The sequence below is a fragment of the Amblyomma americanum genome, chromosome 3, assembly GCF_052857255.1.
Source record: "Amblyomma americanum isolate KBUSLIRL-KWMA chromosome 3, ASM5285725v1, whole genome shotgun sequence".
Classification (NCBI taxonomy): domain Eukaryota; kingdom Metazoa; phylum Arthropoda; class Arachnida; order Ixodida; family Ixodidae; genus Amblyomma; species Amblyomma americanum.
Genome location: NC_135499.1, coordinates 50,072,918 through 50,097,775, shown reverse-complemented (window position 1 = coordinate 50,097,775; position 24,858 = coordinate 50,072,918). Strand labels below are relative to the sequence as shown.

General features: G+C 47.8%; 1 protein-coding gene across 1 annotated transcript in view; it reads left to right on the top strand.

Annotated features, from left to right (window-relative positions):
• Nucleotides 1-24,858, top strand: part of LOC144122945 (phospholipid-transporting ATPase ABCA3-like) — a 65,445-nt gene that overhangs the window by 6,528 nt on the left and 34,059 nt on the right. Inside the window, exons 3-8 of the mRNA XM_077655894.1 lie at nt 444-800; nt 2,191-2,316; nt 5,893-6,195; nt 11,228-11,579; nt 17,416-17,593; nt 23,334-23,521. Coding sequence (XP_077512020.1) covers nt 444-800; nt 2,191-2,316; nt 5,893-6,195; nt 11,228-11,579; nt 17,416-17,593; nt 23,334-23,521 — 1,504 coding nt within the window. The remainder of the gene's footprint in view (nt 1-443; nt 801-2,190; nt 2,317-5,892; nt 6,196-11,227; nt 11,580-17,415; nt 17,594-23,333; nt 23,522-24,858) is intronic.

The window sequence follows — 24,858 nt, the reverse complement described above, 5'->3', positions numbered from 1 at the left end:
TCATAGCCTTAGTCACTCTGGGACGTTAAACCCGGAAACGAACAAATACTTATTGATTTATTGATAAATAAAGCTGGCCAACATTTTTGGTTTATGCCGTAATATTTGCATTAATGGCCAGCATTTTAAAAACCAATAAAGAGTACCTCTTTCTTGGTACCGCATTTTAATGTTAAAGTTTTGACCATTCTGAGTTTTGTTTCGAGCATAGCATGGTGCCATAGCACGCTCAGGCGTTAATTTTGCTACAAGCGCAGCACTTGCTCCTTATGTCTCCGAGACAGCGTATACTGCTATGTTATAGCTCTGGCGTCTACAACCATTACTTGGAGCCACTTCTATGGACTGTTCGCACAAGCTACCTTGCAGCGAGCTTTTAGATCGCGCCACGTACAGGGCCCAGTCTGCAGATACACCTTCAGCTGCCACCTTGCTGTTCGCAGACTATATGATTCGCCTGGGCCCCAAGGCAGAACTGTTCAAGTTCGACATCCAGAAGGTCACTGACAACGTGGTGGACCCAGTGTTCACGGTGGTTCTGATCGCGCGCATCGTCGACTCGCTGACCATACCACTGCTGCTATCTGTACTGGCGGCCGTGTACGTGTTCTTGCCCACGGAGGAGACTTTCACCAAGGCTAAGGCTATTCAGCTGATGACCGGCATCAGCGCGACGAGATACTGGTTCATGAGCTTCTTTATTGACATGGTCTCCTACACGATCGCCTGCATCATAGCCCTGCTGCCACTGTTCATCATCGATCCCTGGGGTCTCACCAAGAAGGCGAACATCATCTGGTGTGAGCATCTCTTCGTGTTATTTCTACACGATTCAGCGGCTTAGCAGCTATGGTGTCATGTTGCTGGGCATGAGCTCGCGTGATCGATACTGGGAGCGGCCTGCGCATTTCTGCAGAGCAGAAATAGAAGCAGATTTGCCTTTAGATTTCAAGCAATATCGTCGTTCTGGCCTCCACTGCCTGCGAATTTTCTTTTTGAAATGCGGAGCACTTAACCTGCTATTCTAACCCTATATGGGTAGCGCTAGATACACAGTATATGCATGAAAAAAAAAACAAATGCTTGCTTTCAGAAAAAAAGCCAATTAGAAATAGTTTTGCGTTCGCTTGTCAACGATGTAAACTAACTAGTTTCTGTTTAACCAGCTTTCAGCTTCAATTCAGGCCTCTGCGGTTGCTCAGTGGTTATGACGCTGGGCTGCTGACCCGAAAGACGGGGGTTCGATCCCGGCCGCCGCGTTCGAATGTCTATGGAGGCGAATTTCTAGAGGCCAGTGTACTGTGGGTTGTCAGTGCCTGTTAAAGAAACCCAGGTGGTCGAAATTTCCGGAGGGCTTCACTATGGCACCCCTAAAAGCGTGAGTCTCTTTGGAACGTTAAACCCCCAATAAAATCAATAAAAACAATTCTGAGGTTCACGGTGGTTACCTAACACCACCTGGCTTCATCGGACAAGCAGCACTACTAAGCTAGCAATGCTCTATTGGCATGCTGAACCTTGCCTTCTTTCAGGAACAACCCTGTCCCCTGCGCACGAACCAGTTCTTGGCACAGTAATTATATGGCCTTCACTTTTGGAAATTGCTATTACGGTACGCTGGCACTTCAGCCGTTAAAATCAAACCTAGGCTGTGGACTCGGATCATATGACTTGAACAGCAAAATCCACCGCAGCGGTGGCCTAGTGGTTGAGCATCCGCCTCGCATGCAGGAGGTGCGGGATTCGATCCCCAGTGCCGCCGGGTACCCACCGGTGATACAATTGGTACAAGCTTTCCCCTGGTCTGGTGCTCGGCTTCTTTAGGGTGAAATGCTTGCGAAATGGGTCTTTGACCCCACCTTGAGAAATGGAAAGTACCTTGTGGCATGGCGATCTGTGTCCGTAGATGCCCTTGGGCCATAAATTTTCATAATCATTATCAAAATCGCGTCGCGTAAACCTTGCCGGCGTGCTGGGTATGGACGACCCTTGGCGAGTGCAGGCAAACTACTTGGGAGTGTCCTGCTATCCATTGAGGAATCCAAAGGAATCCATTGAGTTCAGCCGTGTCATTTTAACATAGGAGTTCTTAATGGACCACCCTCATTTATCATGACTGGTACGGAATGAAAAGGCAAATCCCCTGTGGGAAATACGATCCCGAGAGTTTCCCTTTTTCGGCTGTCACAGCGACCTACCTAGGACTGTTTTGCTTCTTCGGAGTGGCATTCCTTCCGACCTGCTACGTGACGTCCTTCTTTGTGGAGACCGCGGCAGTCGCCTACTTCGGCCTCATCGTTGAGAGCTTCATCACGGGTAAATTTTCCGCTTGCTAGACAACTTTTGTGTAGAAATGTTTTTACATTGACAGTGTACTTGCAATCTAGTTGGGTACATCGAACCAGAGCTCGGTAATACTAGCAGCACGCAATGTAAAACGGTGCACTCGAAAGCTTTTCATGCGGCTCACCCTATTGATTATCTTCGTGCAGCACAAAGATAGACAGATAGGGAGTGCCCCTCAATATTTTGGTCTAGTGTGTCTTTTCACGATTTAAGCTTTTCTGCAGAATTATTCCTGAGCGGAAGGTTGTTTCCGACTACCCTCTAAGTCTCTATAAGCGTTGCTACTATACTTTCACTTTCGAAAAACACTATTTCAATTAATTTCTTGATACAGACGCTTGATTCTGTCTACTCTGTTACGTAATTTTGTAGTGCCGATTTTGTTCAAGACCATATACTTCTGAATACTCTGAGTTAAAAAATTGTTTTAGTTTGAGGAGCGCTGCCTCATATATAAAATCTTTTGACTACGGTAAGTCCGTAAAGTGTCTTTTTCTGGTGAGAAAATTTGCCTTCGGGCAATGCAGGGTAATTATTTAATAAAGAATAAAGGAAGATGCTGTTTACGAACAGTAAAAGCGTTATTTACAACAACTTTATATAATGCATGCTGGTCCCTGTCTCATCAGCTCAGTGTGAACATTCGTAAATAATACGCATAGCCTCTGTTGGTGCATGGTCAACGGGCGACAGAAGCCTAATGCACGTAGCTGGCCTCACTTATGTCACCTTTGCTTGTACGGGACCTCGCATTAAAGTTTTACTAGTCATAAAGTTTCTGTGCATGTTTAATATTGGGACTAAGAGCTTCCGCTTGGGGTGCCAATGACTGTTTAAGCGCATCGGAGTGGTGCCGACGCTGGCACTCTACGGCACATGTCGCACTTAATAAACATTTTTATGTCTATTTCGACTGTTTACAGCGTTTCTAAAGTGATATGACGCACAATGGATTTGTGCGGAGAAGTTACTGGAGCTTGACTTCGGCTGCAAAATCGAAAGTTGAAATCAAACGGATGCTGTTTGCACTGTGCGACATAGTAGGGGCGTGAAGATGTTTCTTCCCGCTATGGTCAGTACATTGTAAAGATTTCACGGCTGACTTTTGTTCGTCCGAGTTCAACCTGATTCGGCAGCGGTGACGTTCTTTTACGGCTTCCGAGAACTGTATCGCTTCTCTTCTGCATGCGCGCCATTTTTAAAATGAGGACGAAGAGAGGTTTGGAAAAGGAATGTTGTGAAGCTATACATGCGGCAGAGTCTTAGTAACGCAAGAGGTTTGGATCACAGTTCTTTCTGTCGTCATTGCATGGGCATTGGTGCGCGCGCATTTTCACAGATGATGGAACATGTGCAACTTATTTGAAGCGCCGGAGGTTTTACGCAGCAGTTTGCGCTGATTGCTTTGACCTTGTGTATAGCGATTAAGATGACTTCAATTAACTACTTAATGTAAGCAATTTATTTTCGCCCCATACGAGTGTGAAGTGCTTATATATGCATGCAAGAAAGCCGAATTGACATGCCTGTCAGATGAAAATAAAAAAAGGTTGAATTTTGAGGCACAGGAGAATTTAATCAGACATACGAAGTTGGAAAACAAGATTTCCGGCAAAGCCTTTCCCCTTTTTATTGTGTATGTCATGGTGTACCGGTATGTGTGCCGCACCGGAACCCGATTCCACAGCAGATGGCTCCGAAGTCACTATATTTACTACATTCCTGCACTTTGTGCTCTCGTTCTGGGCTTCCCTAATTTTTAGTGTCATAGAATATGTTTTAAAGAGACGATAAAGAACTTCCTGCCGCGTTTATATCAACGACCCAACGTTGCCGCGTAGTAGAGGTTTTACCATCATCTTCGATGACGTTACTCTTTGTTTAGCTTGACGCTCGAGATTACGCAGCTCGTGCTAGACATGTTAATAGTAACGGTTGATTCGTTTTTCTAAGGACTCGTGTGTGCACATGTCCATTAGTACGTGCGCTCTATGCTCGGGATTGTGCGCAGCCCTGCTGTCAACTTACATTTGCAGCACCGTTTGCATCATCAGCTATGACGGAGAAGCTCGTGCACAAGGTCGGTAGAGTAGCCGCTCCCTCTTAATTAGCTCTCGAATATGGCTCCGGGAGCGACATATGCGTCGGCAGGCCGACAGATAAACTCAGTATCACAACCCGCTTGAGCTTAGGTATCTCGCATGGCGTCGTGGCCCGAAACCATCGAGATGAACACCGCCGCTTACGAACAAGTGTGTCTTAGATACGGACGTGCAGCGTAAAAACCTCTTTCCCGATATGGCCGGCTTCCGGCAGTCGGTGTCACTAAGCAGTGAGAACGACACCCTTAACTGCATTCTCTTCTACTAGAAATGACAGCCAAGCACACAGGCTCCTTCGTGGCACTCAACCACAGAGTACGAGTCGCAGCACCCGGAATGAAGAGCAAAAAATTAGCTGTAGTTTAGCTTTGGTTAAACCTAGTGAGAAGCGAAAGAAACCTCGGACTGTGCGTCCCTGGTTAGATATACCGCCTGAAGTACTCTCTGCTGTTTCTTCGCAGTAGCACTCTTCCGTCGTTTCCCGACGCGTGTCGCACGTTCTTCTGTCTTTTCGGCATGGTGTTGCTTCCTAGCCTCATTGAAACACGGCGGCTTCGCTTTCCGGTGCGTTGTCCCGGCAGGATGTTCTTCCTCCTCCATCGCAAAGCCGGTTTCTACGCCCGCCGGCGCGCCGTTGACATATATACACAGCTCTCCATTGACGTCACAGACAGTGGCTGCGCGCCCCTTGTCATGCAAAGTATCTAGCTCCATGATAGGCGTGCTTGCTTACTCAAATTCCTTTTTATGACGTCATCGTCATACAGCATCGTAAGTTGTCCCAACTCAACCTTTGGCCTTGACCTTCGATAGATTTGGGGGTGGCCCACCACTTAGGTTTGGCATATATGCGCCACCATGGCCTCCGTGACTTTGCTCCACGGTTTGACCTCTAAAGGTTTTAAAGGTCATCAACGGAACTACACTACCCTTCTGAAAACCTGGCGTAGTGAAGCTTTCGCTTCAAAACTATGCGCCTATACGTCACGATATCTCACAACTGCGGCTACCTTCCCTGCAGTCTGTTCGGTGCCTTTGGACGAATCCTAGCGCCACGGTGCTGTTGCGTGTGTAAGTGTACAAATCTCCGTCATAGCGCTGCGGGGAAGAATCATGGCCAGTAAAAGTACTGAAAGACACTGGTACAATGCTTTAACTACACAACCTTAAAAAATATAGAAACAACACGTGCTGTATCGCACGTTTCTTAAATACGAAGGGGATGGTCGCCAGGTTCCTTGCCTAAATGAAGTTCACATCCGTTTCCCAGGTCTGTCTTCAGCACGTAATCAAAATACATTTCGTACGCATCAACGTTTAGCTTGGAAATAGCAGTTTTTTTCTTCCTCCTGTCCAGCATTCTCCTGTTTCCTCGTGCAATTTTATAGAAAGCCGGAGCCGACGACGTGCATGTTCTACATGACCGTTTTGCTTGGGCACGTAGGCACTGTGACGAGCATCGTGCTCTTCCTGTTCGACAACAACGTGGTGCTGGCGCTGAAGGAGAAGTCCCGCTTCCACCGGCTGCTGGGCAAGCTGGAGCTGCCGCTGCGTGTGGTGCCCAACTTCGCCGTCAACCGCGGCGTGGGCAACGTCAACAAGCGGCTGCTGGGACAGCTGGTCTGCTGCAACCTGCCCATCGACCTGCTCATGATGCTCTGCAACCACGAGTCGCGACAGTTTGGCACGGCACGCTTCACGACCAACGAGACCGAGTACTGGGACCGCATGGTCGAGGGATGCCCGGGTGAGAAGGAGCCCCCCTAGCCATTCCGTCCTATTTCGGTACCACGCTTACATAGTCTTGCCTGAGAAAAATCCCGGGCTTTCTGCCGCCCATCAGTACGGGGGAAATACCAGATGTAGCGGTTTTCAACTGCACCTGTCCGCCATAAGGATGCCATATTTTCCGTTGTCACGATTAACGGGACGGCAGATGGCATAATAGTCGCCTCAGTGACTCAGTGGTTATTGTGACCGGGTGCCGACCGAAAGAAGGTGTTCGATGCCGGCCGCGGCAATCGCATTTCGATGGAGGCGAAAAGACATGCTTATGTACTGTGCAATGACAGAGCACCTTAAACACCCCAGTGGCCGAAATTATCCGGAACCTCTCACTCCGGCGTCCCTCATAGCCTCAGGCGCATTCAGGCGTTAAACACCGCAAACCAAGCTAAACCAAACACATGGCAAAATTTTGATCCTACTAGTTACGAAATTTCCTCTTCGAACCGCGCTATTACCGGTGGTCACTTAAAGGAGTTGCGACTTAAAGTAACAGATGATGCTGCCTTTTGAAGGCTAAGCAGCCAGCTTTTTATGACATCCGGCAAATGTCACTACTCTACGCTGTCCGTGTTTTGAACAGCGCTGAGCAGTTCACCTGAATGCTGCATGTTGTGTAACAGTCTGTTCACCTGCGAATTTTGGACAAACTGGCGGCACCACCTTTTTGTACATGCGCCCTATGGGGAGTTTCTTTATAGATGTAGCACCCTCTATTGGGCGGCGCCGACAACCCGGCTAGCGCGCACCACCCTGCGAAGAGAATAAAGACGGCACCTGGTCGTGGCTCGTGCAGCCACGGCTGGCAGTTCTGTTCTGGTGCCGGCTTGTAGCAGTGGTCTCGCTTCCTTCGCTCCTGAGACGTTAAGCCTACATTGGTGACCTAGGACGAGCAATGACCGATCCCGCAAAATCCACCAGCAGAATTCGCATCCGCAGGACGTCTCGTCGCTGCAGGTTCGCCTTCCACCTTTCTGGCCCCAGAACCCGCAAGTTTGGTTTTACCGGGTTGAGGCGCAATTTTGCCTAGCCCGCATCACGTTGGAGACGACGCGCTACTACCATGTTGCCTCAAGCCTACCTCCTGACGTTGCCGGTGAGCTCTCCGACGTTCTCTCCGCCCCCATGGGTGCTACACCGTATCAGCACCTGAAAACCAAGGTGCTGGAAAGATTTATGCCGTCGGACCGCACCCGCCTCCAGCAGCTCCTTACCGGGGAAGACCTTGGCGACCGGCACCCCTCCCAGCTTCTGCGCCGCATGCAACAGCTTCTCGGGGAGCGTGACATCCCCAACCACTCAGCGTTGCTTCGAGAGCTTTTCCTCCAACGCCTTCCCCAGCCCATCCGCCTCGTCCTTGCGGCGGCCGGTGACGGCACCCTCGATCGCCTGGCTGAGCTTGCAGATAACGTTCATGAGGCCACCTCCCCGTCTGTCACTGCTGTTTTCCCGCCAAGGGACCCAGCGATTTCGCTCCTTCGAGGAGCTTGCCGCCTCAGTTGCCGCACTCCGGAGCCGACCTCTGGAGACCCGTCCGTCTCGTCTTGATCATCGCGCTCTTTCGCGCTCATGTCAAGCTCGGAGTCCCAGCCCTACATCTCTCTGCTGGTACCACAGGCGTTTTCGCCACCGGGCCACGAAGTGTACACCGCCCTTTGGTTTGTTTTAGTACGTCCGGATGCCTTTTGGACTACGCAATTCGGCTCAAACCTTCCAGCGGTTCATAGCTGAGGTCACGCGGGGCCTACCGAGTGTATTCGCGTATTTTGACGATGTCCTCATCGCCAGCCCTACACCTCATGATCATGAGCAAGACCTACGTGCTTTGTTCAAGCGTCTACAGCACTACGGCCTGGTTGTGAATGCCTCCAAGTCTGTTTTCGGTGCTTCTGAGCTCGAGTTTTTGGGTCATCACATATCCTCAGTGGGTATCCGCCCTCTCGCGTCCCACATCCAGACCATCGAGAATTTTCCCCTGCCCACAACCCTGCGCATCCTGCGACAATTCTTGGGGCTGGTGAATTTCTCCCGCCGCTTTATCCCGCACTGTGCAGAGCTACTTGGCCCGCTCACCGACCTCCTCACCTCCTCACCAACCCACCGTGGACGCCAGTTTGAGTCCTCCCTGTTTGCTTCCCTTAATAATATTCTTGGCGCCAGGCATTGCCGTACCACTGCATATCACCCGTGTGCTAACTGCATGGTGGAACACCTTCACCGCCTTCGCCGCCATGCACATTATCGAATAGCTTTCGGCGTAATTCAGGACCCGATGAAGAACACTTTCGGATGTAATATTTACATCAGGCTCTTGGCTGCGACTTACATAAGCGATGCTCATGCTGGGCAGCTCCGAGACAGTCTCGTGCACAACTACCGTTAGAAAAAGTCATTTCTTTCCGTGAAAAGTGAATACTCGCCCACAAGTGAACCCCAGGTTAAGTGCGCCACGGAAGCAATAAGAGGCTCTAATGATGGGAGCCGTTCACAGATACTATGTGCGTGGCAACTAGGCACATACTGACACAAACATAACTACATCTGTACGTGGAACAATTTCCGGCAGTTTTTTTTTGGTTGCCTGCTAAACCATTTTATTAACACGTTATAGAGTGCTTTTATAGAAACGGAGCAGTACTGAAGCGGACTACGAACGAAATACAACAGCCTCGTAAGAACCGGACAGCTTTTTAGTGCGGATTACCGATTCTCCTAGGCTACGTTATTCTTATCGCCGCCATCCTTGCATTTTATTTGAAGAATGTTTGGTTGCAGCAAACTTCCGCTATTCAGAATTCTGCTCCTCGTATCTATGCCATGGTTGTCTGCGTGCGTTAAAGCAGAACATCTTCTCTCCACCAAGAGCCTAAACTGCTGCAACAAAGTGCATGCAAAATTCGCGGATCTCGGAGTCCGGTAGCTGGAGACGAGTCCGAGAAGAGACGCAACTCTTGAGCACGAGCCCTCGTCCGCCTCGAAGAGCAGGGATGCGGGCTGTGGTTTATTTATTTACTGTTTTGTTTACTAAATACATACTGTCAGCTCGACTGTCAAGTGTTTATGCAGAAGGCATACATGAAGTACAAGAAAAAGAAAATGGTGGAAACAAAAATGGACAGAGAATGTTTACTACATTCGGATCAGTATGAAATAACGGAATAGCGCCACGTAAAAGGGGACAATGTGCGGACAGGGTCGGGAGACAGAGCACTGGCGCGAATTCCAGGACAAACAATCGGCAAGGTTCGATTTTCGTAGGCTCTCATCCTCCAGATTTTGGCGTTCGCACTAAAAACACTATAGGAAAGCAGCATTAGGACAAACAAACGTGTGGCCAGCAAAGCACAAAGCGAAATGCTGATGCAGCAAAATGCGAAATGCAATCAAGCGGACTCTATTCACACACTCATTTTGTCGAACCTTACCATGCATGAAGATAGCTAGCGCGTCGTGTTCGTTGTGGACTCCGCGACGCAGCGAGGAGAGGGCTTGCTGGGACAGATCGTGCAGCTCTTGTGATAGCGACTGGCTTGACTGGTAACGTAGCATCGAATTTGCCCGTACACTTTGATCGAAGTGATCATAGTTGATCGAAGACATCCCAGTCGAAATCGAGAGAAAGAAATGGGCTGGGGCAGGGCATGTAATGCGAAGGCGAGATAACCACTGGTCCTTAAGGGTAACGGAGTGGATTCCAAGAGAAAGTAAGCGTAGCAGGGGGCGGCAGAAGGTTAGGTGGGCGGATGAGAGTAAGAGGTTTGCAGGCAAAGGGTGGATGCAGCTGGCAAAGGACAGGGTTAATTAGAGAGACATGGGAGAGGCCTTTGCCCTGCAGTGGGTGTAGTAAGGCTGATGATTATGATGATGATGGCGATGATAACCTTAGTTGGCCTTCCGCTTTGCGACTCGACTTAGTCTTAAACGAAATTCCATATGATGCACGGATCACACCTGTGAGCTGGATCTGAGTAGGTGTAGCTTTTACATAACCTAGACGAGCTTTATCGAAACTGCAGTGCATGCTCAGATGTTCGTGCACGGTAAACAAGGTAACTTTGCTAACAGTAAACACAGCAGTTGGTAGAGCGACTGCTCCGTTGAAGCGGCGGTTTCGGGTTCGAACCCTGGACCAGGACGAATTTTTCTTTAACTACAAAGTTTCTGAGAAAGCTGTATAGCTTTCCTTTGTAGCCGTATGGCTGAGCTTGGGCGGATGCCAATGAGCCATTACTCTCTTATTACAATTCTACTCCACCTTGTGGGATTCCCCTAAACATTTGACCAGCAGCATTAAAATTCTGTGCGCTAGACTAGAAAAGTAATATGCTGCAAGCCGTGTTCGCAGCTCTCGCCAAAGAAGCCGACATTAACTACAGCCGTAATTGTGACAAGAACCATGCCAATTTTTGCATGCGGCAGCATGGGACTGAGCCAACCTCAGGACTGCACATACGCTGAACATCCAAAAAAGCAGAAAAGAGCAGCAATTATAGAATTCAGAGACGTGCATCATTGCGGCCTTTGAATGTGGAATTAAAAAGAGATCTATTTACCTAATCAACTTTTGTTACGAATAACTTCCTGTACTTGCTGGCTTTTGTTGTGCGTAGCGACGCAAAACGATTGAGCAGGAAAGTGTTGATACTCCACCTCATCCTCGATGCGTAGAAAAGCGAATCTTAAGAACAAAACACTTGAATAAGGGAATCTTGTGTCTCCTGCGCAGATAAGGTCGGTTTCTTCTGCTTCCATTGCTTCTCTGAATAATTTCGCATAGAAGATAGGGTAAGCATGAAACACTTTCCTGCTCTGCACTGACTCTTGCTCTCCGAACTTACCTGTTCCCCCTATCCACTCCCTTTAGCCAGCCTTTTATAAAATGCCTGTCTCTCATTGGGGGTTACTGGAGCTTCTCGCGTTGGTCAGTAACGTATGCGGTCTACTGTGCCCATAATTCGTGCTTCTTAATGAAGTAGTTCCCCTCCCTTCCGCAGGGTCGTGCACCACCTACGAAATTCTCCGCGCGGGCCAGGAGTGCGTGGTGAGCGCGACGCAGACTGACGACGAGCGGCGCGAGTTCCGCATCGACCTGCTCATCATGTTCATCACGGGGCTCGTGCTGCTGCTGGTGTGCGTCTTCCTGGACGCCAAGCTGCAGTCGCGCACAAAGTCCAGTGAGCTGATGTCTCGCGAGGAGCTGCGCGCAAGGAAGGCGCAGCTGAAGCACGTGGACCCCACCATCCTGGAGGAGCGGGAGCGCGTCGAGGCACTGGTGGACGCCATGACGCACGGCGAGGAAGAGGGCCTCCTGGGACTGCTCGTGCACAAGCTGGGCAAGACCTACAGGTGCGTGCCGAGGAAAAATACATAACCCCAGTGGCGGAATATGCTTTGGGATAAACACGATTGATTTTTCCGACTCTGCTGTGACCCACACTGCCACGCTGAGCATGCAAATTTAGAAAACTATTTTCACGAATACTGTTGTCCTAAGCTCGCCCTAAATTTTCTTCCTAAGTGCTGGCTGTTCAAATAATTGAAATTAGCTTTGTAAACTCAATGCGTTGGCCGAATTCAGGAGTTTTTTTTTTTAAATCTTTGAATGACTTAAGCTCGTAATCACTCAGTTAGGTGCGATATATATCCACTTTTACTTATAGCTTTTAGTATATTCTAGCAGGGCCCAAATGATGACATCACGATAATGTAGTAGACGGAAACTGCGGCATTCGAAGTAGAGACAAGGTAATTGACTTGGGACTGTGCATACGGGCCTCGGAAGAGGATATGGTGGATAGTACTGTAAAGCTCATCCAATCAGTCTCTCAGGTTGGAGAAGGGAAGGGGTGAGAGGAGCAAGAGGTGAATAGTGTACAATTATTTCTTCTGGAACCTTTGGCACCACATTGGCAATGTTGAGGCGCAAAGTCATTGCTCTATGTAACTCGAGACAGCTACTGTCTCTCGAATAATTTAGCGCTACCAAGCCCGAGAGTGGGCACCCACATGTCAAAACCTTGCGAGTAGCACATCGGCCCGCGCATAGCTCGACCTGTTTCTTGGTAATCGATTTCTCTAACACGGAGGTATAGCAATACGCGCATAACGCTGAGGGCAAAGCGCGAACAAGCCTACATACGTCGTAAAGGAAGCAAGAAAACTTCGCCAACGATGAAACAACGCTTTGCCCTTCAGCTACTTTCAACAGTTCACAAAATATACTAGTTACGGCCACCGTTAGTGAAAAAATTGTTTCTCAGACCCGTTGTTTTTCCAAGAGAATCCCGCAAACTTTTATCAGATAAGCCCTTATGTTGATTAGCTCGCAGCCTCACAGCGCCGCCGTTACACCGGCTTGACCTCGTCGTAAAAGCGAAATTTCTTCCAGTTCATGAGCTGCGTGGCGAGTAATGCCTTCCAAGCGTCGAGGACCACTCTCTGCAGTATTTAAAAGATTTGCCGTCTTGTTCGCGATGGCGTCGAAAAATCCCGCGGGCAGCAAGGAATGAAATATGGCGGGAAATTGAGCCATGCAGTGGAAAAAGCAGCTATGCTGCTGTAGCAGCACCACCGATCCCACGCCGCCAACAACAGCGAGGCAGGAGCTGTGATCTGCTGCACCTCGTAGTCATCGATGACGTGAGGCCAGTGCTGCTGCTGCAAAATCAATAACAGCGCCAAGATTTCCTCGCACGTGAGGAGAATTATTGCCGTTAAGGTACGACATCGGTGACGTTGCGGACGTTCCCGGCGTCTGCCGAACTTTTATAGAATGAAATTAAGGTGTTTACGTCTCGAATAGTATGTGCCGTGCTGTTCGATACGAAATGTCGAGTTTTCACACTATGCGTGCAAATACGCAGTCTCAGCTGATGAGTTTCATGCGATGCCGCTGAAGGTACAATACGTGATGCGCTGTACTCTTCCCTTTAATTCAGCGTTTGTGCCGAGAAGTTCATTGCTTGACCAGTGCGAGATTCGAACTTTGTTTATTCGTTTACCAATGTTGGGGAGATGCCTGTAGGACATATTGATCCTCACAATTGTCATCTTCATACTAAGCATACCTATATCCCCTGAATGGCAAACGCCCTTTCCATATTCCTCCAGATAACCCTGTTCTGTGTCAGCTGTGGCCACCTTATCCTCAAAAAGTTCTTAATCTCATCCCCCCCCCCCCCCGACTCTTGCCTTCGCTGTTACGCTTGCCTTATCTTGGAACCATGCTGTTACGCTAAAAGACTAGGGCTTATTTTGAATTCGCATTACATATTCTGCCCACACACATTTCTTCTTAATTTTCCAGATTTCGACTACAATATCGTACTCGAGTTTATTGTCTGAGCCACACTACTCTCCTCCTGTCTTTGAAAGTCTCGCCTATCATTTTCCTTTCCTTATCTGGCTGCGCTATCCTCAGCTTAATTTTACGTCACGGTATTCATCGTGGATTCTTCTCGTGAACAAGGTGGGAGACTTGCATGCATTTAATTCAGAGGCCTAAATGAGCCAGTTCTTTCAGGGTATAACGCTGCGGCAGATTTGGGAAAAGGTGTCGACTTCGGCGTAACGATTTCTTCTCTTAAGGACCTGTTTCAGAGCTGCTATACAGAAACCTGCCGTTCTAATCCCTATGATCCTCACGCTAATAAAGGGTTCAAGTGCTGACGCGACTTTCCAAATGGATGGTGTTATATGCGAGCAGAAAGGCAGAATTTTGTCTTCAGAAGAGATTGTAGAATATCTTTTTTGTTTCTCTTTAGCTTTATGTTACCTTTACTTTGGTTTTCAATTAGGTTTGTTATAAATGTTAGGCCTTTTTAAGCCATTTGTTTAACCGTTGTTAAGTCTACAGACATGGTAGGACGAATACACAGTTTTATGTACTGACGTCCGATTAAATTCATGTCTGAAGAGAAGGAACGCCGACCATAACGTTGTTGTTTAAAACGAAGACGTTTCGGCTTCCATACGGAAGCCGTGTTAAACAACAACCTTTTGGTCGGCGTTCCTTTTTCTTCAGTCATGAATCTTCTACCCGACCAGACGAGTTTTCGTCAGACTTTAGATTTCACGTCCGATTAAACTCGAGCCAAATTTCTAAAGTGCACATTTAGAGCATTGTTAGCGATTCTAACCACATCAGCCGGTGTTCTAGAGCTTAAACTGTTGTGTTTGGTGAAGATGAACCTCATGGTTTCGCTGTTAATACAAGTATCCAATACAGCGTAGAGGTGGAAAATTACACTGTGCGGGCTGTCACTAATAATGGCGGAAAATTGACTTGTAACGCCACCTAATGTGCCAGCGTGTAGAGGATGATGAAGTGGCAGCGCTTCTAGTGAACGCCCATGGCTGTCTCGCAGAGCTGACGCGTCCGTCAGCTGCGCGCCTTTCTTCGCCAAGCGTCCTCGGGCCTCCATCAATAATGTTGGACAACCTACCACAGACTCTCTTGAGCCTTCCGTCACGCGTTCACATCCTCCGAATTGCAAGTGGAAGACTAGAAGCACGACATCACCCTTACTAATGATAACGGAGACTCTGTTAGTGATGCTCAGTGTGCCGATATATTTAATACTGCCTTTTCATCAGTAGTCGCGAAAAAACCTGAAGATCCATTCCTTTCACTACTTTTCATTACTGAACTAGCAATGCCAGCCATCATTTTTAATCCAAATGAAATTTCATGCGCAATCGACAAATTAAAAATTTCATCGTCAGCCGGAATCGACGAAATTAACACAATGTTTCTCAAAAACACTAAGGACTGTTCACCCAAGTTTTTGTGCTTGTTGTTTTCTCAGTCACTCGCCACAGGTATAATCCCAGAAGACTGGAAGATGGGGAAGGTCGTTCTTGTTTTCAAATCTGGTAACAGAAAATCTCCACTGCACTATCGCCCCATTTCCCTGACTACATCCCTTGTAAACTCATGGAGCACGTCATCTACTCCCAGATAATGCAGCATCTAGACTCCATAATTTTTTTCACTCCATCCCAACATGGATTTAGAAAGGGCTCATCATGCGAGACACAGCTTGCCATCTTTCTTCACGATCTTCATTCCAACCTTGATACTAACTTACATACTGACGCCATCTTTTTGACTTTGTCAAAGGATTCGATAAGGTACCTCTTTAACGTCTTCTCCTAAAACTTTTCAGGCTAGACTTGCATCGAGAAATTATTGCATGGCTTAAAGAATTCCTCACACATCGTTCACAGTCCGTTACTATTAACAACTACTCCTCTAACCGTCTACCGGTAACATCGGGCGTTCCTCAGGGAACTGTCCTAGGTCCCCTCCTATTCTTAATTTATATTAACGATCTGCCACAAAATTTATCATGTCATGTCCGTCTGTTCGGCGATGATTGTGTTATTTATGCGCCAATTACTAATACCGCTGATCAAGAATCCCTCCAGCACTATTTTAATCGCATTCAATCATGGTGCAATCACTGGTTGGTGATACTTATTCCCAATAAGGGCAAGCTCATGTCTTTCCACCGTCGTCACAACCCGCATTTATTTACTTATAAGATTTCCTATTCTCCTGTCGAACTTGTCCCGTCCTATACTTACCTCGGCATCACTATCGGTAATGACTTGTCATGGAGCGAGCACGTAACAAAGCTAATATCATCTGCAAATAAAAAACTAGCCTTTCTTAAACGTCATCTTCACGACGCCCCTCGAAATGTAAAGCTACTTGCTTACAAATCATTAATCAGGCCAAAACTTGAGCATGCATCCTCCATCTGGAATCCACAGCAAGCTTACCTCATTGATTCATTAGAATCGGCGCAAAACACAGCCGGCCGTTTCATTCCCCGCTCATACTCATGCTATATTAGTGTTTCATCTCTCAAGCTACAGTCCCAATTATAGTCTTTCCCTCCGTCGGCATATTTCTAGCCTGCACCTATTTGACAAATTTTATTATTCCCAGCTCAAACAGCAGCCATACATCTGCGCACTGCCATCACGCACGTCTCACCGCATTGGTCATCGCTTAGAGTTTCACGCCAACGTGCCCGTACGACTACATTTTCCAAGTCATTTTTCCTCCGAACAGCAAGCGACTGGAACGACCTTCCCCATGAAATTGCAGCCATAACCTGTCCTTCAACCTTCCTATAAAAGATTACATCCCACCTGTCATCATGAAAAAATGTTTTGCTTCCTCATGTTAACCCCACCCCTTATAGAAAACCCCCTAAAGGGGGTCCTTAAGGAAATAAAAAATGAAATGAAAATGACAAGCATAGCCACCCTTTACAGCGCGTGGAGGTAGCCCAGTTCGACCTAAGTCGGGTCGAGACCAATTTCCTCCACCTAACGTCGTTGTAAAAGCGAGAACTGAAAAACATTAAATGCAAGAACAAAAAAAAAATAAAGACGCCCTTAACTCTAGCGCACAAGGTGGGTTTTACAGCGGCAGCTGTGTGATTGTTGCGAATCATCGCTGAAAGCGTGGTAGCATTCATGAAGTGTCTGCACACGAGGTGCAGCCCTTACTGCAATGGCATTGCGGGTCTTGTGCATAGAAATCATACGACCGCAAAAGCCAATTTCTCCAAATCCCGCACCCACCTTTATGGCAGTCTCACTGGCCAGTAGAATGAACGGGAAGTTTTCGGAGAGCCGGCCGGCCACCTGTCTTTACCTTCCCCAGATCGACCACCTAGAGCTCTGGGAACGCCATTGGTAAGTGTGGCTTTAAAAGTGTAGTTGGATCCCTGTCTGAGTAACACATTTTTTCTAATTAGATATATTCCCCCCCCCCCCCCCCCCCCCGACACGAAGAAAAGCACAGGAGTGGTGAGAGCTGTAGCTCAAGAAGTTGGCTTTTCTCTGGTTTGTGTCTCGTTACGCGATGAAGCACTTTCCGCCGGGAACAACGCAGAGTCTTGCAACCTGTGATCCTTTCGTTCCTCACGCGAATGATCACCCCTCATTAGCAAATTTCTGTTGTACTATAGCACGGACACCAGAGGAAGTAAGCATTGTATCTTCCTATGACGAACGCTGAGCAAATATTTTTTGTCTTCTGCTTTCATACAGGGCACTTACCGTACATATTGTGCCTACTAGTGCAGTTACTACACTTGGCTAGCTGGCAGGCGTCAAGCAACGCCACGCAGCATGGGTTATCTTGTGTCGGTCCGTTCCGCAGGGAAGTATCGGTGATCGGGCAGCTGAGCTTCACGGTGCAACCGGGCGAGATATTTGGCGTGCTGGGCCTGCAGCAGTCTGGCCGCAGCACGGTTCTCGCCATACTGGCCGGCGATCGGGAGCTGGGCCGCGGCAACGCCTACATCGAGGGATGGGGCATCCGTCGCAACCCCAAGCAGGTATGCCTTTCACCCGCGATGGGAGGACATTCTGTAGATCAGTGCGGAGCAGTCGGAAAAAGTGGCCGACTTCTTATTTCTCGGTTTTATGAGACTTTCTCTTTTGATAAACAACATCACTGCACCAAATGTGGATGTTATCGGGTGATGCAGCGCAGGGAGCGCAGGGGTGATGCAGCGCAGCAGCGCAGGGAGACGAAGTACGAATGAACGAGAGGCCGGCAACACGCCCGCTGGGAACCAGCTGCAGTTTACCGCCATTGCGATACTAGTGATGGAAAGCTTGAGTCAAAATTGAAACAAAAATAACAAAAATCAAAACAGAAAATGAAAGGCGAAATTGGTTCTCGGTCTGCAGTTGACTTTGGTAGGGCGCGGGCAATTGTTTTCCCATAGAGTGTCAAAGCCCACTGATGCAGTCGCCTTTACAGATAAAATACTAAATGTCTCGAATACTTACGCTAATCGGTTAATGACAACGATTGTATATTTAATTTCAAGTCCAGCGTGCGTGGTGCTTACTTGTTGTGCTTAGTTATTGGTCTTATAGAGCTGCTAAAATATCTCACGGCGCCGTAAGAAACTAACGTAGCTGTCTACAAGTATTAAATGTCCGCGTAAGCTTTGCCTGTTTGGCATCATAAATATTCGGGTAGAGGCAACGGCGCTCTCAAAATTATCATATCTGCTGTGATGTGATATTGGGTCATGATGACTATGTGCACAACTATCGCTTCTGCATCGCACAGCAAGAGATGGCGAAAATACAGCAGTCTACTTTTTCTCTCTGTTCAAGCTACAATGTCAATAATCAGGCACATTTTATTGCGAAATCCCTCATACGCTCACCACACCAACATCGATCTTGTGACGTTGCCTAGCAACAGCAACTCTACGTTAAGGGAAACACAAATGTCTTCAATATCCACGACTGGGAGTCGAACCCGCGGTGGCGCGAACAGGTCCGCTTCAGAGGCCGCTGCGTGAGAGCACCCGATCACTCCTCGTGTTAAAGTGGAATACACTCTCGCGCGGTGCATTGCATATCGTCCACTTCATCAACTTCCAAGATCAACATAACCTCAATCAGAGCTTAACCTGAGTCTAATATAGTCGCCAGACGTGTGAACGACCCAGAAAAGCAAGAACATGAGCCAATGAGGCCAAACACACGCATTTTCACGTCTACTCAGTTTAACTGCCAATTTGTCGCCTGAACTTCTAAGCCACTGGTTTTTCTCAAACAATCTCGGGACTGACTTCGCTGTCAAAACTGAAAACAATTTTTTGTTTCGGTGAGCGCGAACAGCTCCAGAACTAAAGGTTCGGCTGCTGCGAACAGCACTTGGGCTGCGAGAGCACATGCTGACGTGCAGCAGATAATCTTGCCATTAGCCGCCGCAGTGGCTCAGTCGTTATGGCGCTGGGATGCTGACACGAAAGACGCGGGTTCGATCCCGGCCGCGGCGGTCCAAGTTCAACGGAGGCGAAATTCTAGAGGCCCGTGTACTGTGCGATGTCACGGAAAAAGGAACGTCCTGCTGCTGGGAGGTGTAAGATTGGACAAAAAATATGAAAAGTTGATAGCCTTGGACCGAAGTTATCAGTTGATCCAGGACTGAGCATACCAGAAAAAATAGCTCTTACGAGAGCTATCTCACGGCAAGTGAATGAAGACGATCGGTTCCGGGGCGCCGCCGACTGCGTTGATGCAGTTGACACTTCAAAGGAGCATAAAAGGCGTAGACCTATTTCAAAGGCCGTGGAACACCTGCTAGCCAACAACCTTCGAGCAATACCGACTGACAAAGAAGGCAAGTTTGTAGTTTTACCTGATAGCTTATTCGGGGAAAAAAGCAGAGGCGGCAGTTAACAGACCCTTCAAACGTGTGCAAGTTAGCCCGAAGAAGTGCAAACGACAGGCTGTCGCCCTGCTCCAAAACCTAAACTTAGAGCGTCCTCAAAAAGCTGTCCAGAGTACAAAAGGCCTACAGGTCGAAGTGTTTTTTCTCCGCCAAAAGCCACAAAGTGAGTGTTCCATTCAGAGCAATAGTGAATGAACACGGAACATGGCAGAACTTGGTGTCAGGATTCCTGAAAAGGCACCTATCTTCTTTGAACATAAAGGACCCATTCCTGGCGGAAAATTCTCTCAAGGTTGTTAAGACGTTATCGAATGCAGAACTGGCCGTTGTATCCGCGTTCAGAATCGACACAGAAGATCTACATTACTCGCTACCACATCCGACTCTCGTGAAACTTGTCAAAAAATATGTCTCAGGATACAACGACGATAGTGGTTTTGTGATGGAATGCGGAATTTCGGTAGATACATTCCTGGAGCTATTAAGCGTGCATCTGTAGAGTAAGTTGATGTCGTGGGGAGATGGCATATACGTCTAGCGGTCCGGAATATGCATGGGCTCAAGCGTAGCACCTGTCCTGAGCAGTATATATTTAAGCGCAGTAGACGGGGCGCTGGAAAAAGAACTCGATTGTACTTCAAGCATCCTTAGATATGTGGATGACTATCTTGTGGCACTGCCGACGGGAGCCAGCCCTCAAGTGTTGAATGACATCATGAAAGCATTTTCAAGCACGGCGCCTGAACTAAGGTTCACTTATAAGATGCCTTCTGTATACCGCTTGCAGTTCTTGAAATTGAACTTCAAGTTTCAAAAGAACCATGTATGTTGGCGCTACGCACAAAGAACGCAAAAGCCACTTCTTGATTTTAACTCCAATCATTCCAAGCTGGTCAAGAATGGGATCGCCATGGAGTGCCTGGGAGCCGCTATTAGGAAGTCATGCTTGCATGAAGTTGGTTCAAGGTTTAACGCACAATGGTCTCGTTGCAAAGCGGCAGGCTTTCCGGAAAATTTACTAGTGTCTACATGCAACATGCTACTCCTGAAAATAAAAACAAAGAAAGGAAAAATAGAAGCGGAAGATGGCAGAGGCAGTAAGAACAACAAAGGGGCGGTGGTCCCATATGTTCATCGGCTATGCCACAGATGGAAGAAGATTGCGGCTGCGCGCCTACCCTCTCCTTTCAGTCTTTTTTCTCCTCCCCCTCCTCTTTCTACGACACGCCGACAGTGGGCATGGGGGCTAGCCCTCCAGTAGACAAGCCCGTGTCTTGCCACTTTCCACCCTTCCATCAACCACAGAAGAAGAATATGGCGGAGAAGTTTTGGTGGCAAGGTTCTCTTTTCTGCGCCAAATAAATTGATCAAGGTTCCGGCGTCAGAGAAACGCAAGAAAGAAAAAGGTAACGCCACAGAAGGGTGTGGAGTTCGTCACGGCACTCAATTTGTGCAGTGAAGAGGTGGAGTGGTGTACAGGATTCAGTTCTCGTGTGGCCATTTCTACGTGGGCCAAACAGGCAGGTGCCTCATTGAACGCCTGTTGGAACACGCTAATTCTTTGGGAGGCTCTTGTTCGCCAAAGTTGGTTGCACATTGCAAATCTTGTCGGTGCACTCCGTACTTTGACAACACTGTTGTGCTATATCGTCATAAAGAGCAACTAGTACGGGAAGTAGTAGAGGCTTATCATATCTTCACAGAAGGTGACTCGTGTGTAAGCAGCACTTCGATCACCTTGTCTAAGCCTGAGATATGGCTGTTGGAACAACGTGGGAGCCTGTAGGTGCTTAAGATTCAGCAATTGTCATTTTCCTTTCTTTTTAGGTTAGTAAGTTTGTGATGATGACGTGAGGAGGTGACGCAGTGATTATAGAATATTTTTATGTGGTTTTCCGATTAAAACAGTCAGTTGTAATTCAGCGCGTGTCCGTGTATCTCTTTTTCTTGTCCTACGTTTTTATTGCGCTGTTTCCTTCCTTAAGGGGCGTTAAAACCCTATAAATCATAAGCCTATTTCATTGCCTCCTACAACTTCTATTTCTGTTTCCTTTGTTGCACCATGCCCTTTGGGGGTGCTGTGCAACGATGGTAGGAGGTGAAGAAATTCATAATGAGAGGGATGTGTAAGGAACGCTGGATGGTATTGAGAGATATCAATACACATAGTTCTCTGCGCGTGACGTCGAATTAGCAAAACGGGAAAACAGAAGAAAGGGAATAGAAAAGCCGTAGTATATAGAAACTCGGCCGATGAGTGTAAAAGAACCGTTATGGAGGCATTTCTCGCAACCAAGATTAATAACTTGTCCTCTGCACCAAGGAGACGGCGTAAAAATGGCCAGGAAGGAACCAATAGCGTCGACAAGCAGGTGAGGAATTATGCGCGGTTGTTCGCGCGGTTGTTCTTGCTAATGCGTCCGGTTATCAAAAAAGTTTTCACCATGTCCTGAGGCCGAAAAGTGAAAGCGACAACGCTGGATCATGTGCGTACAGGTTGCGAATTTTGAAGAAAACGCGCACAGCCCGAACGTTTTATGGCACATAAGAAACTAATGTTATTACGGGCGTTCACATGCAGCAATGAAGCCAACAGCCAGGTAAACCGTGAAGGAAAAGAATGCACGCGACAAATCGTATATTACAACAGTATTTGCTCGGTGTACTTGATGTCGCCTCGGCAACATCAGTGAACAGTGCACCGACACGGGACAGAACAGTCGACAGCACACCTCTCCATATCGTATCACCTCGTCTGTTGTGCCGTGTCAACCTGTTTTTGAGCACACTCAAAGGTCAGCTATGTTATCTTTCTGAGAGGAAACGATTTGTATTTATCCACTGTCAATTGTGCTCGGCTCCCTTATATTTTCTCTAATACGGCGGAAGAACAATCTGTAGTGAAAAGTGGTCCTATTTTATTATACCCTATCCGGGGCGAAGAGGCTTAACTGCAATAATTCTAGCGAACCGCACAACCGCAAACTCTATAAATGCACCCCTAGGCCGATTGATCACATCACCTGAGGTGCCGCAGTCGCGAGAGTGCCTAATCGTCGGCCCGCATGTCGCCCGTGGCACAGAGTTATCGGAATAGAGAATTTGGTTGTGACGTCCTATGCATGCGGCAAGAACGGCGGAGACACTGTTTACCACTGGAAAAGTCCCTCATGCAACTTTTGTAGTGACTATTCTAAGTCCGCGATTTTGCCCATACATTTAAATTCAAGGGCACAAACTGCCATTCACTCCCCCACGCGATATTATTTCATACTGCACACATCAAAACAATGGAACGCCTTTTCAAACACTGCGTCAGAATCAAATCAAGCAAGCTTTCAAGAACAAGTACGCGCACGCAACTCCAGCTTATTATTATTACGTCTAATGTTTGTTTTTAATATTTTCAAACTTTTCTTGTTTTATCTGGTTTCTTTTGTGTTCTCAAGTATCTTTCTTAACCCCTCTTTCTAATCCAATGTTTGCTTTGATCAGTTATATGCTGATGTTTCGTACATTACCTCACGTTACTGCCTTTTGCTTGTCACGAAAACCTGTGTCCCCGACTCCCAGTAATACCGTCGTAAGTGCGTTTGGTGATATTCTTAAATAAATTAATAAAGTTCTAACATAAACTGTATTAACTTTCCTCCAGCATCCGTGTAATATTATGGTAATGAGTGCACCTTTGGCGGTATTGTGTAAATATAAAGTAAATATATAAACAAATAAAGAAGCCAAACAGGCGGAGCTGCGAATATGTTGTGATTTAACCCTCACATTTATATTGTATAGGTCTGGAAATTGTTCCACTGCCGGGTATCACCCATTTATTCCTTGCCTGTGGCTCGCTGGGGGCGGTGTGTCTTGCGCAGTACCTCAAGCGAGTCGGCTACTGCCCCGAAGAGGACCCCATCATATTCAAGCTCACGGGCCGCGAGATGCTGGCGCTGATCGCGCGACTGCGAGGCCTCACCGCCGACGTCATGAACAAGGAGATCCACTACATCCTGCACCAGGTCGGACTCACGCGCTACTCCAGGCACCTCACCATCGACTACGGGTGAGTGGCAGCGACAGTGGCGTAAATCCGCGCATATTTCAGGGGGGTACACGACTGTCCAGTCCCCCGCCCCCTGAGGTCCCAGGTGCGAGTATAGCCCTAAGTACTGACAAAGCCGCCGCCGTCAGCAAAAGTCTAGCTGACTTTGATAATATACTGCAGAAAGTTTGACAGTCGACTAGAGAAGGCTCTAGAACGTCCCCTAACGAAAGGCCATTACTATCGAGCTACAAACCGTGCGTAATGCCCCTTGCGCACAGTTCTTTGGTGTGCGCTAATCGGATGCTAAGCATCCTAGGATAGATACCGACCCGCGCAGACCTCTAGCATCGAGTGTAAACTTGTGGACGATGGACGTTTTTCATTTGAGTGCAATGGTACCTTCGCCTGCGTTCCTGACCTATGAAAAGCTGCATTTTCGGACAACCTTTGCGTAACGCCTGGTTGGCGAATCCCTATCTTCTGATATAGAGACGGTCTGACCTTTATAAAGCTACAAGCTCTGCTTGAATGGTAGCTGTCTCCTTATCTGAAAACTACACAATTCCATATTTCTCACTGCCGAACGAAGTCTCCTCGCCATGTAAGTAAAGCTGTGTGCACCTCGAAACAAAAATGCTAATTTATCGGCTGCTACCCTGACCCGCTAACCGAGTCAAATCCTAAGTCCGCAACAATGCGCAAAATGACTGCTAAGCATCCTAGTATAGATACCGTCCCGCGCAGACCTCTAGCACCGAGTGTAAAGTTATGTTTTACAGCTTTCCTTTAATCTATAGGCTGCGTTTTGCCGGTTGAAAATTCCAGTAAAGCGGTTGTGCTATTTCTAGAGGATTTAACTAGCACCCGTCGCGATGGCACAGTGGGTAGGGCACTCGGCTACTTAGCCGGAGTACCCGGGTTCGAACCCGGCCGCGCCGGCTGCGTTTCGGCGGATGCGAAACGCATAGGCGTCTGTGTGCTGTGCGACGTCACTGCACCATAAAGGCCCCAACATGGTCGAAATTATTGCACCTTTTTGTTCTTTCACCCCAACGTTCCTCCCTTCCCTCACATCGCGGTTTAGGTGCTCACTGAGAACTGCAACAGTTACCGCGCCATTTCCTTTCCTCATAACCAACTGATTTAACCAGCATCATTTTCTCGCTCTAGATTCAGAGCCTCCATGTTCCTTTATTTTTGGCTCATAGGAGGCGTGGGCCGATGGGTTGAAGGGGCATTCGCAATTTTCTAATCGGACTGCGGGGTTCAAGAAACTGAAAGTTGCGGCGGTGGACATCTCAATGTGTTCTACTTATTTCCCTTTTTAAATAATGATGGTCAGCAGCCATGTAGTA